We start from the raw sequence: 12,944 nt of genomic DNA on the forward strand, positions 1-12,944 counted from the left end.
GAGTTTCATAAATAAATGATTGATATTAGTTGTAGGATTTAGGGTTGTTTATTTGCTTTGATGGCAAAAACATAACGGGGGTTTCTCTTTGCACTTCAGCTTTGAAAATAATTTAGCTGTAACTAAAAAAATTTGTGAGACACTAATATCTGGCAATATTCCTGCTTTTTCTTTTTTTTCATCTCCTTCTTTGAGCAGGCCCACAGGACCGTTTGTGGGGTTAGAAAAAGGTGTTTTTTCAGATCTGAGCAAAAAGATGTCCCAGGCAATATCATTATTTGTATACTTGTGCAGTAAAAAGTTTGATGCACTACCCCAGCCAGCTGCTGGAGAAGTGGGGCTCCCATGCCTGCTCCAGCAGGCAGGCTTGTTGCAAGGGCTCTCATCATCCCACTGGGAGGCCAGACCCTGAGAGCTCAGGCTCCAAGCCACAGCTACCACGAGGGGCTGATGGGCACCTCATTCCCCCTGAGAGGGACACAAGGCTGAGGAGTGGCACCAGCCACCTTCTTCCCTTCCACAGGGTCAGCAGGCAGCCACTGCTGCCACACTGGAAGCCACCACCACCCCTGCTCCAAAACCATCACCTGAGACTGTCCCAACTGTAGAGATCCTTTCTGGCACATAAACTTTAATGCTGAGCAAGGGGCAGCTGTTTCCTCTTTCTCTTCCCCCATGCCATTCCCAAGAATTATGGCTCCCAAGTGGGAGGGCAGGGATAAGCAGGAAACCACCCAAGCCTCTTCCAAGTTGGCCATTTCTACTAGATTTATTCCTATCACCCCTCTCCAAGCAGGGCCCCTTCCCTGTTGAAGGAGCACTGGCTCCAACCACAAGTCCCTACAAAGTGCAAACTCACCGAGCCAGTTTCCTTAGCAGAGCATGTTTTATCTGCACCAAGTAAGGATATGGGCAGACTGAGCTCCTTGTGTTCCCACGGGCACTTTTTCCCCTTGGAAGGTTTTAGGTGCACAAGAACCACCTTCTAGTTCATGAGGACTCTTCTATAATTTCCTCTAAGCCACGCTTGCACCAGGGTACAGAATTAACACAAGGGCATTGAGGTCAGCAGTTCTCTGCTGCACACACTGCAAGTGTTATAAACGTGTCCAGCCAACAGTTCTCACCTGTACAAGCATATCCAATTTCTGCTTCTGCCCTCAGGCACAAACTGGGTTCCAGACAACATCTCCTTCAGTTGTTTTATCTTTTTACAACAGCCATCTAGATTTTAAATCATCTTTTTTTTCTTCCCCCCATAGACTGTTTAATACTTTGATTTACAAAAACCTGAGCATTATACCAATTGAGAAGCAGTCTTCCTCCATACACCCAGTTATTAATTAAAAGTCATAAATCTCATATTATTGTGACCAAAAAAATCAGACCACAGTCACAAAATTAACTTCATATCCTAAACACTATATTCAAATTACAAAATTCTAAGTAATGAGCACTTATTAAGAGTCACCATTATTCCCCATGCTTCAGTAGTATACAATACTGCATGAATCTGCAAACCAAATTAAGACATTTGACAGCAAAAAGGATTAGCTAGGATGTCTGGTAACACAAAACCTAAAATTAAATGGTGTTATTAACAGTGAAAGCAACAACAAAAACAGAGTCCCAGTCAGCCTGGGTAAATCCTACTCCTTCCTAGCTCTACAAGTTCTTATATCTCTACAGTTACTGCCAACAGCATTTTCATTCAAGAGAGGATTTGTATCTGCAGAGCTCTAAACAAAGCTGTTCAGCTGGAGATGCTGCTCATATGTGCCTCCTTCTGAACTAACAGAATTGATGCCTTAAGTTTTAGCTTTCATATTTTCCAGATTCGGTACTGCATTGGTATATAACTCTGAACTTCACATAAAGTGTTAGCAAGTTCTCCTCACAGTGTAGTTAGACAAAACAATCCATTTCCAGCCTGAGAACCAAGGACAATGTTGCAGCTTCAGGCCCAAAAAGTATAAACAGCAAATTGAGGAGAGCAGTCTGGGAGGATGTGACTTCATACCCTGAAGCTGTAATAGGACAATTAACCCAAATATGTAAATGGACCAAAACTTATAAAAGTGTGAAAACTCATGACCTATAGTCCATCTTGGGTGTAGCTTCAACCAGGCTCTTGTACTGCCCAAGGTGTATCCTTTTGAAGGCCTTTTTAATAAATACCTGCTTTATTCCTCTAACACTGTCTGGCCTCTGTTCCAGGTAGCCTCTCAAGCAATCAGGAACAAGCATTTCATTATCACCTTTCAGCCTGACCTGCTGCCCTAAGCAAGGAATAGCAGTCTGAGTTCTTATGCACTTTTACAGCTTCTCTATTTCTGTATTTTTTCCAGTAAAGACTGTATCTTGACAAGTTATGCTCAGGCAAGTAAGCCGGAACTGGCAGGAACACAACACTGATGTGTATCACCTCACAGAAGTGCAGCAGCCCAATGGCCTCCGGACTTCTGGACATTTCTGTAATTTCCTGACGTGCCAGTACCATTCATTTCCTCTGCTCATGGGTTTTGGGAGGATCCAAACATGTCCCTAGAGTGACTGAAACACTGTTACCTCTTCATTGTACGCACAGAAAATTCAACAGTAAGGAAATTTCCCTGCATCCTAAGACAGAATGCCCAGTCATAAAAGATTTGCTACCTAACAAAAGATCACATCAATCACTTGGATGTGGTAAGACATAAAAGCAATCTACACAGGATTCCTCCTTACCTGGGGTTGGGAAGGGCTGGCAGTGAAGTTAAAGGCTTTGTTGGTCCTAGAAAACAAATGCCAGAATGTTGATGTCTAAAACTTTCAGAGCTGGAACACACACAAAGTACCTTCAGATTAAACAAAAGAAAAATCTTGATTTTTTTCCTGGCTAGGAAAAACAAAGGAAGAGTAGGCAGATAGACCAAGTCCCTTAAGTGATGTTCAAGTGATACATTAAATTGCATTTGTATTCTCACATCCCAGCTTACTCAAGTTGGAAGTTCTCCAGCCTGGTGACTAGCAGCTCATATGCAATATTGAACGGTGCCATGGAAGCGACGTCCACAAATATAATCTGGTCAGAGGGTCTTGTTTCAGGTGTTGGCTCAGCAGGACAGAGGGTCCGACTCACTTCTTGGTAATTGTAGGTCCTCTGATAGCTGCAACAGCCAGGGGAAGGAGGGAAGAGAAAGTTGGATGGAAAAGAGAGAGAGAAAGAGAGTAGTTAAAAAGTTTTTCAGCACTACTAAGAATGGCATCATTTTTCCCCTGCTTGCATAACTGAAATTCTCATCTGAAAGGCCACAGAAGCATTCACTGTTTTACTCAGCATTCAAGCTCCACCTCTGTTGCCTCCTGCAATCTGCACAAGGGACTGGTCATCCTCAACATTTCACTTCCCTAGGGGATGCCCAAGGCAGCTGTGGATCTCTAACATCTGCCATTTAGTGGAGGCAAAGAGAGCACTGACAGCCACCGCTGCACCCATTGCCTGCATCAGGCAAAACACTGCAGGATATCTGCTGCTGGCTTCAGGATTCAGTCACAAGATGAAGCTTCACATCTTAAATGGTCTAAGGTGCCTGAAAATTCTCTGTTTGGAGCCCAGTAAACTCTAGGGTTAAGGAAGATACAAAGCAGCATTGCTCTCATGAATAAGCAGCCCCAAAACAACCACCCCCTAGAATAAGTTTAACTTAGATGCTCCTGAGGTGAGAAGCAGAAGCTCTTTTTCCCCAAATGCACTGTTACACAGAAGTTATGCTGCTCGTTCAAGAGCCTGTTCAAACCCTGCCCCAAACCAGAGCCCAGGAACTACCTGCACACATGGTAGGCAACTGTGGAATGACAGCAGTGATGTGTGGTAGATTCAGTGACTGGTGTCACAGGCAGATTCCCCTCAGACAAGCCTCCTGGTACTCTGTGTACATATCTGAGAAGCTAAGAGCCAAGAGCAGGCTGCCAAGTAAGAGGTTACCTATCAAATCCTGGTCTTCCTACACCCAGCTGGCAGTGAGCAAGAATGCTCTGAAAGCAAGCCCGGCAATCTACACAGGTTACAAGGTGTAGCATGTGAGGGAGGCTGCTGATGAATACATGAATGCTGGTAGAGGAGTGTGTCACAAAGAAGAGACTCCAGTACTTACAGGCCTCGAAAAATCAGTGGGACCTGCCATGACAGCACCCCCTTCTGCTGGCGAACTACAAAGAGGACGGGGTACCGGAGGTTCTCGGAGCTGCTGTTCACATACACCCGCACTGCATCTACCTGTGAGAAAAGAGAGCATAAGCTAAAGGTTGAGAACAAGGCAGCTCCAAATCTAGGTGGGAGAAGCCTTTCCCCCTTCCTCATTCTGACCCAGGTGCTGACAATATGCACAGGGAGATCAGCAGTGCTTGTCACTAGACTAATTATTCCGATCCAGAAGCCATACCGAAGTGCCTCTCTGCTGATGCTGGAGTCCAGAACCACAGCCCTGTGCCCAGGTCAGAGGTGACTATCAGACAAGATACACTGGACAAATGCAGGATACATAAGAGAGTTCAGTAGCTTCTGTTGGGAGCAACCTACATAACTTATCTGACAAAAATTAAGCAAACAGATACAGACACACAGACCCAAAGCCACAACTAAGAATTTTCTTGCTGGGACTCTTATGCACCCAACACAATCAACATCATTAGGAAAGTCACAAAGATGACATCAATAGCCAAGGATGAAAAAGCAGATTAGCAGCTGGCTCTCATGTAAACAATTCCAATATAACCATAATCCCACTTAACAAAACAGGAATACATTGCTGACTGCCATCAAGTGGACAAGAAAGGCTGCTTGTGAGAAAGGGTTTTAATGCAGCCCATTGGACCAGCAACTGAAATTTCTCCTTACGTTATCATTGGCCACCACGTGGTTGCAGAGGTAGGACAGCTGTGGTGTACAACACCCTCAGTTCACTATTTGAGAAGCAAGAAGTTTGTCTGCACCACATGGAAATGTCACTATTTCCATTTGAAAACAGCATCCCTTCAGGTCCCTCTTCAGAACTGTAGACATTGATCAAGAATATAAAATACAAGAGTGCATAACTCATCATATGATAAGAAACAGTCCATCTCGATTAGAGGCCTTGAAATAATGAAAGTATATTAAGTAGATAATATACACACATTTTAAACCTGCCACATCCTGAAAGATTATAATGGGCTCTCACTAGACCACTGAAAGACTGCTCATAGATATTCTGACTTTACACCCTCCAAGAAGAGTAAAGGTACAAGGAGGTAGCACCTTCTGAAAAGAACATACAGAATTAGGAGGTAGATGAAGAGTTGTCAGAGGCAGCAGCTTATTCTTACCCTGAGGTAATAACTTACATCTGCAATTCCAAGTCAAAAAAAATTTCCTATTTATTCTTGTTTGGCGATTCTAGGCTCACATGGGAGTTGAGTCTAGTAGAACAAAACACCTCCCTGAGAGACATAATCATTATCAGTTTTCCTGACATTATCACCATAATACAGAGGTGACAGACACCAATTCCTAAAAAATTAAGTCTTCAACAAAAAAAAAGCCAAATAATTTAATTAAAACCCCCTTGAAATAGAAGGGCAGACATTAGAATCTTTCCAGTATCTAAACCTTTGCAAAGCTTTTTTGGTCTGCTTTCCACTTTTTCCTTCCAGTCACAAAAACTATATACGCAATTTTGTTTCTAAGTATATTTCACCATAAGGTGCTAAAACAAAGTTAAAAACAGCACCACAAAGCAAAACACACAAGGAACACCTGAAGGGTGTCACCACAGGCAGCACTGGAAGGTAACTCAGTGGCTTCCTTAGTCCCTGTGGCTGCCCTGAGGGAGCCGAGCCAGCACACATTGGTGTAACTTGGAAACACAGGGACTGGGCTGGACAAGCTCCCGCTTGTTTGCTGGTGTTTGCTGTGACAAGGAATGAGGACATGAACGAAGCAACTGGAACTGAACAAGAAAACAAATCTAAGGAGCATGAAGACACAGTGGTCAAGCCAGTCTCCTGCAAGGACATGGAACAATTCTCCACCCAAGGGGAAAACAGCTATCACTACAGAAAGGACACATTTCAGCTAGCAGTCCAGCAGCTTTTTGCCCATGAAACAGTTCAAGCAAGGCCACCTCCACAGGTGAAGTGATTCTCACTTGCCTCAGGCTGGACATGGCTCTGTGAACCCTCCAGGGCTCAGCACATCAGTTCAATGCAATGGGGAGCTCACATCAAACTCAAAGCAAATAGCACTACTGGCTTATGCATCCTCAACTATCCATAAATACAAGCCGGAGATCGAGAAATTCTCTTCTCCGTTGACTTCATAAATACAGACCATAACCCAGGACGTGAGTTATGTATATACAGCAGATAGTCAGTTTTTCTTAATTGTACATGAATTTGTGTACATTAAATTACTACAATTCATTCCCAGCCCTCCCAGCCTCTCCTTATAGGAGAAGTATTCCAGTGCCTTCATTGGCTTTGTGGCTCTGCACTGGACTCACTCCAGTAAGTCCATACCTTCCTTGTACTGGGCAGTCCAGAACTGGACACAAGCAGGATCACCTAGAGCCAGCTGTTCATGGATGGAGACTCCACAACCTCTCTTGGAGACCTGTTATGATTACTGACCATCCTCAGTAAGAAAATAAAGTTTCCCATCTATCCTAGAGAAGGGCAAGGGAAGGGAAACAAAAACATTGGTGATTAACGCTCTGATAGAGAAAAGCCTGAGAAGAGGGAGAAAGTCCCTTCCCTCTGCTGTGATCCAGCAGCCAGACTCCTCATTTGGTTCTCCTCTCTCCACAAAACTAAGCTGATTATACACCACCTACAACATTTATTCAGCTTTGCTGCTGATTCCATTATCTTATAATACGTGTAGGAAATAGGAATATCAGGAGAGGGAGGTAAGAGTGTCAAGACTCAAAATTCTTTTAAATCTAAGCACTTACCCACATGAAAACTGTATATGCCATATTACTACTATAATGACATCTCTACATCCTTACTGTGCTCAGCACTCCATATTTGCTCTCTGTAACAGCTGGTTATAGCTCCTTTGCCCTGCTCCCCCAAAAGTCCATTTTCAGGTGCCTTGAGCTCTTTTTGTTCTGATAATATCTAGGGCAATATCCAGCTGCTTTAAGGCAGGGTCACCTATGGCTAAGTATGGGCTCACAGATGGGATCCCACTACACTTCTTTCTCCCCCTCCCACCTTTCTCTCTGCACTCTACACAGGCAGAGCTGCTTCCCAGGCCATATTCAAACAGGGTGCCTCAAACAGAGAGGAGCATCAGAAAGTCAGAAGCAACAGCTACAGAGCAGCTCATTAAGAAGATCACAGTGTACTTCAAATTCACCTCAATATACCAACAATTCACTTGCAATGAATACCTCTGCTCCTCCTACATTTGCACATACCCAGGTCAATCAGGAGCATCACACTGCCCCATCAACATCTTGACTATAAAGTCCAGGAAACAAACAGGGTGATTAAGAAGCTGGACAGATGGCAATTGAGGTACCAGTCCATCTAGTTATTTACCCTGCTGCCATCACCACAGCAACACAGAGGCTCCTGTGGGCAGATCCTGCACTTCCAGTGGAGGGACCAGATCCCAGTCCCAGGGTGCAGCTCTGCTCTTTCCTCAGGATCTCAGGGATACAGCAGCAGCTCCCACCAGATTTGGTTGATGGGTGTCTTTCTTATACAACAGCTATTTCTGCCAAACACTGTAATGAAACAGGTGGGATTTGCCTGCTGGCCAAACCTGCACAAGAAGTTCCTAATTAACGGTTGAAGACTTGGAAATAAGCTTGGGCATAAGTCCAGCAAAATGTAGGTGCAATTATGAGGAAGTTTAGGAAAGTGCAGAAAGAATTACCATTTAACTGCAACCAGGGCTCCTCTTCATCTGTTGTCACTCACTCTCCAATTTAGTGCTATAGGTTAGAAGGAACCCTAATAATGTCTTGAAGACATTTTCCCTGGCAGGATGAACTGAGTAGCAGGAGCATCACAAGGGACAGGGATAAAAATGTAACATTTATGAATGGATGCTTATACTTTTTTAGGCCTTCTTTTATTTGACCTATCATAAATTTTTAATCCATACTCTGCTTCTAGATTCTCTTGCCTTGATGTAGACAACATATACATTTTCATGTTACAGATTTAACTAATTCACTTTTGAGCCAATGCTAGCAATCCCATCTTTCCCTTTGAAAATCAGCATTTGGCATTTGCCTTCAGCAAAATATTTTTAGAAGAGTGAAAAAAAGCAGGAGGTGAGGAAAAAAAAGGTGATTTATTTACTTCAAACATGCTTCCCCCTCCACACCTTTCCAAAGACTATTTCATTTTAAAAACAAGCAGTTCTAATGCAAGAACCTTTCCCTGCTACAGAACCACTGCACCCATCACACATACCTCTCCCTTCCAACACAAAACTTTATGTAGAGACTCCAGTGAAAAAGCAGTGTTTTAATTTAAAATTATAATCATCACAAAGACTATGAGACTCCTCTGCATCCATCCCCACTCACTTTGCACTGGTGACATGAGGAGGAAGTTTTGCCTGGGCAGTAACAAGGTCAACCAGGCTGCTGTCTCTCCTACATTGCCAGCACTGCTGAGGGACTTCATTTTGGAGCAGATCATTGCCAGTCCCACAGAAAACCAGTTGCACCTTCCCCTTCCTTGCACACTCACAGTAGGAGGCTGGCTATACTGGTATTATAATATAGTGCTAGATTTCATCTGCACCCTCCAAGCTGAAACCCTCATCCTGGGAAACAAACTTGTGTACCAAATGCTCCCTTTGACAAGGCTGGCCCTACACAAATATTTGTCAGCAATAACCATACTGTTGCCTTTTGTGCTGCAGGGCTGAGGCAGGGTCAGGACTGCTTCAGAGACTTCTGCTCCTCACATTCCTTCCCAGAGCCAAGGCTCTGCTGTGTGCAGGGCTATTCACCAGCCACGCTCCTGATAGTTTTGTTTCTTAGATGACTGACCTTGAAGTTTCTCCTGTGTTTCAAGGTGGAAGACAGCTGAATAAAGAGAGCTCTCAACTCTGTATAAAAATGTGTTAGACCAGGAAAGACAAATATTTGTACTTCAGTTCCACCACCACCATGGAGATAGGGAGAGGGAAGAAAAGAAAGGAAAAAAGTACAGCTGAATTCCATTCTCTAGATGGGAACAGGCAGAAGGAGCTGGCCCCAAATTCGCACAGCTGAACAGAACCAACATGGCTGCAAACATTAAGCAAAATAAACCAGGCTCTTGTTGACATGAAAGAATCCTCAGACTGATTATTAAATCTGCATTTCCCACAGAGATTACACATAATTTTAAGACTGTGGGGATGTGAATTTAAGGGCAAGGCAGGAGGTTGCAACAACAGTTTGTGCTGTAAGCGAAGGTTTCCAAGGGCTTTACCGTGGATTCCTTTCCAAAAACTCTTGCTAAAGCAAAGCCTTTGAGTCACACCAGGGCTCCACCACGCTCTCCGCCGCACCCACACGCCAGCCGCTCCTTGCGAGCCTGTTGGGATTATCAATCCGTGTTGCGACAGCGCTTGGTCGTGGGCCTGCCAAGGCAGCAGGCCAAGCCCGTGGGCAGGGAACACATCCGGCAGGCAAACACACAGCCTGCTGCTCACAATGAAAGGTCTCAGCACAGGACACGTGTACAAAAGCCACTGAACTGCTGCTGCTGGCTGTTGCATGAGAAAGAGGTGCTTCATTTTTATATAAACCCTAAAATTAAGTGAAGTAGGATTGAGCCAGATAGACTAAAGCAATCGTATCAGTAAATGAATACCTCATGAGCACTGAACTCTGCTGATCTTCCCACTGACAAGGCAATAGGGGAAGCTGAGACCCAGAAAGAAAATATTTGAGACAGTGACAGGTTTTAGAGAACCTCTTTTCTGCTGTCTCATGAGATGTGAGCACTACTCCTGGCTGACAACAAAACAAATGGAGCTCAGAAGATCATTCCTTTCAGCTTTTCTCTGTCTCTGCGCTCCAATGTCAATAAGGCTTAATTGCCAAAAGCAATCTGTCAAATAACCTTGGCCCACAGTTTTATTCCAGCATTTCTGCCAGGAGTATTAAATACCCGAAGCAGCATAAATGAGGAGACAGACTGGGTATGTCAAGCTCAGCCTTGGACACATTAACATAATTGCTGCAGGATTAGTATTTTTCATTTAAATGTTTCACTCTGTGCAAATGTACTGTGTGGACTTACAGTCTGACATTGACTTTCCCATGAGTTCACTTGTTTGCAACAGTATCTGTGAAGAATTAATGGAAGGCAGACAAATATAAAACATGATAATGTTTATCTTTTTCCATTTCTGAAATTTTGTCCTGTAACCAATGTCACTAGGGAGTCTCCAGGACAGCCAGAAGGAGAAACTGGGAGTTGCCATGCTGGATGGAGTAGGAACCTGTTTCTGAACACCCTCAGACTTCAGGAAGACATTAAAAATAAAAAATCCTATTTTGAACAGTCAGTTAAGGAAAAATCTACTCTGCAATAATTGCATCTTCCTAAACCACAGCAGCTGGAACTCTGGGTCAGGCCAGCCCCTGAAACAGAAAGGTTTATAACATTTCCAAACTAACTTTGTAACTCCAAGCTTCTGGCAGTAACTCCAGGGATTGCTGTCAGAAGGTAGATACCTGGTTCTTGGCTCCTGAGTTCTTCACTTCAGTAACACTTTGGATGTGGATTGAATTATGTCTTGTAATGCATGATGTCTCTTTTTAAAAACCATTTTCCATTTATTTTAAACTACACTGAAGCAGCTATTTCTATGCTTAAAGAAAACCATCAGTGTAAAAAAGTAAGGAAGGCTGTTTCTGAAATCCTCTGTGGTTCTCCAAGCATACACAGCATGAAATTATGTTTGCTTATGCAAATGTACTAAACTATATTTTCAAACTGAGCAGATGGCACACCCTTGCCATATACCTTTTACAGTCTGCACTTCGATTCCTTACATATCCCCTGAAACAGCAGATGAGGTCCATACAGAAAAAGCTTACCTCCCTACCAACAACTTCTGCTTAAGTTATTCGAGGACATTTCAGCCTCTACTTACAATGCAAATGTATAATAAATTGCTGTACTGTTCTTGGAAAGAGTTCAAACTGAGGAGAGGCATTTTGATGAAGTTCCTCTTACTCAGAATTTGTTTTCTTTTTTAATCTAAACATCTTGGGGATGGGAAAGGAACAAAAAACCTGATCAGCTTTGATTTTAAATGTGACAGCCCAACAAGAAGACAATTACTAAGATTTAAAACAACATTCAAATTCAAAAGAGATGCTTTAGCTCAAGGACAAGTTATCGAGCTTGACAGCATTAGCTTACACATTAGAAATAAAAATAAAATTCCTGCCAGCACTGCAGTCACCATCTGAAGGTCTGTGGGCCACCCTGCAAGAAACCAGAGCAGCTTTCAGGTTTTTTTTCCCCTAAAGCCTGCAAACTGATAGCCTCTGTCAAGATGTACTCTCTTTTTTGCCTCTTGGGTAGGGAAACCCACAAAGTGCAAAATCTGAGAAAGGTAAAAGAATAATTTAAGTTTGAGGGGCTCTCAGTTGCTTCTGTCCCAAGCCGAGAGCAAAGCCACATCCCATACCATTCTTTCACCTAAGATACCCCACTTTTGTCAGTTTTCAAGACCGTATTTTCTGATGCAAAAAATAACAGTCAAGTTTGAGCTTTTAGTAGATTCCCATGCAATTTCTCTCATAGCTAACTTTTTGTTTTTTTGTTGTAAGCAAAAGCTTTTTGTGTGACCCTAGGCAGGGTAAGGAGTGTTCAAGAGAACCCACTGAGAAGCAGCAAGCACATTCCAAGTGCTGTGTGCTCTGTACTGCCTATGCTGTCACCTCCTAGGGTTGGCTGTTTTCTTTAAGAAATATAATTTATATACACAAGTTACTCCGAAGGGATTCTGTTGAACCCCGCTTGGCTTCAGACACCATATGCTATAATTTGCTTTGATTTTTTGGGGGGGGATTTGACATTGTGCCTACGCTCCTGTCATATAAGGCATTTACTATTAGGTTCCAGAAATGGTGTGCTGAGGCTCTTCCAGTGTCCTGTGGTGAACAGGATAGAGCCAGAAACCAAAGAGCAATAGTGTTCAGACCCTGGAGATCCTGCAATGACAGCAGCTCTACTAACATCAGGAGATCTTCTCATGCAAGCATTTGTAATCTTCCCAATTTCTTTGATTTTTACCTGCATCTTTGCAGCTAAACCGGTGGGCTTCCACTCAGCATCAAGGACAGAACTTAACCTGTTGTCCTCTCTATAGCTTGGGCTCTGCAAACAGCAGACTAAAGTTTTGTTGCATGCATGGTGTAGCTGCATACTGAAAGCTGGGCTGGAGCCAAGAATAACACTATGGAGAATATGTACAGGACACCATGGTAATACTTCGAGGTAGTTTAATTCCAGCCTGAAGGGTCCTACATGTGAAACCCAAAGCCAGCTCAGAAGCAAGAGGTGAAAAAATTACTCTTAGAGTTGTTATAATAGACATGGGTGCTGCTGGAGTGAGACCTACACTAGCATGTCAAACAGCAGAGAACAGCAAACACAGATTTGATCACTGCCACTTATTAAACCAGGTTGCACTGTGTAGTAGATCAAGGAGTTTCCCTGCAGCTAGGACAGATGGCTTTGGTCTGAGCAAGTGACTCATCACACAATTCCAGAGGAACATATGAGTGAATGAATTCCCATTCTGGCTTCTTGCCTAAAGAAAAGTAAGTGCAACTACCATCCACACCTAGGAAACAAGACCCATTCACTAGAGGTTAGAGGAACACAAATGCATCATGCTCTTTGGCTGGAAAAGGCACTTGGTCACAAAATTTAAGGCATGCAAT

The 12,944-nt window shown here is 43.3% G+C and overlaps 1 protein-coding gene across 3 annotated transcripts in view; it reads right to left on the minus strand.

Moving 5' to 3' along the window:
* Positions 1 to 12,944, minus strand: part of SIDT1 (SID1 transmembrane family member 1) — a 41,594-nt gene that overhangs the window by 22,648 nt on the left and 6,002 nt on the right. For 2 of the 3 annotated variants that reach the window (XM_088051832.1, XM_088051831.1), the window contains exons 2-4: positions 4,137 to 4,258; positions 2,979 to 3,149; positions 2,728 to 2,773 (exon numbers count right to left, since the gene is read on the minus strand). In XM_088051832.1, the coding sequence (XP_087907958.1) occupies positions 2,728 to 2,773; positions 2,979 to 3,149; positions 4,137 to 4,258 (339 nt within the window). Of the gene's footprint in view, positions 1 to 2,727; positions 2,774 to 2,978; positions 3,150 to 4,136; positions 4,259 to 6,537; positions 6,649 to 12,944 lie in introns of those variants that run through there. The other variant, XM_088051833.1, reaches the window with a different exon arrangement.

The sequence above is a fragment of the Pseudopodoces humilis genome, chromosome 2, assembly GCF_049639895.1.
Source record: "Pseudopodoces humilis isolate 2021_Gansu_Grassland_sample_001 chromosome 2, ASM4963989v1, whole genome shotgun sequence".
Classification (NCBI taxonomy): domain Eukaryota; kingdom Metazoa; phylum Chordata; class Aves; order Passeriformes; family Paridae; genus Pseudopodoces; species Pseudopodoces humilis.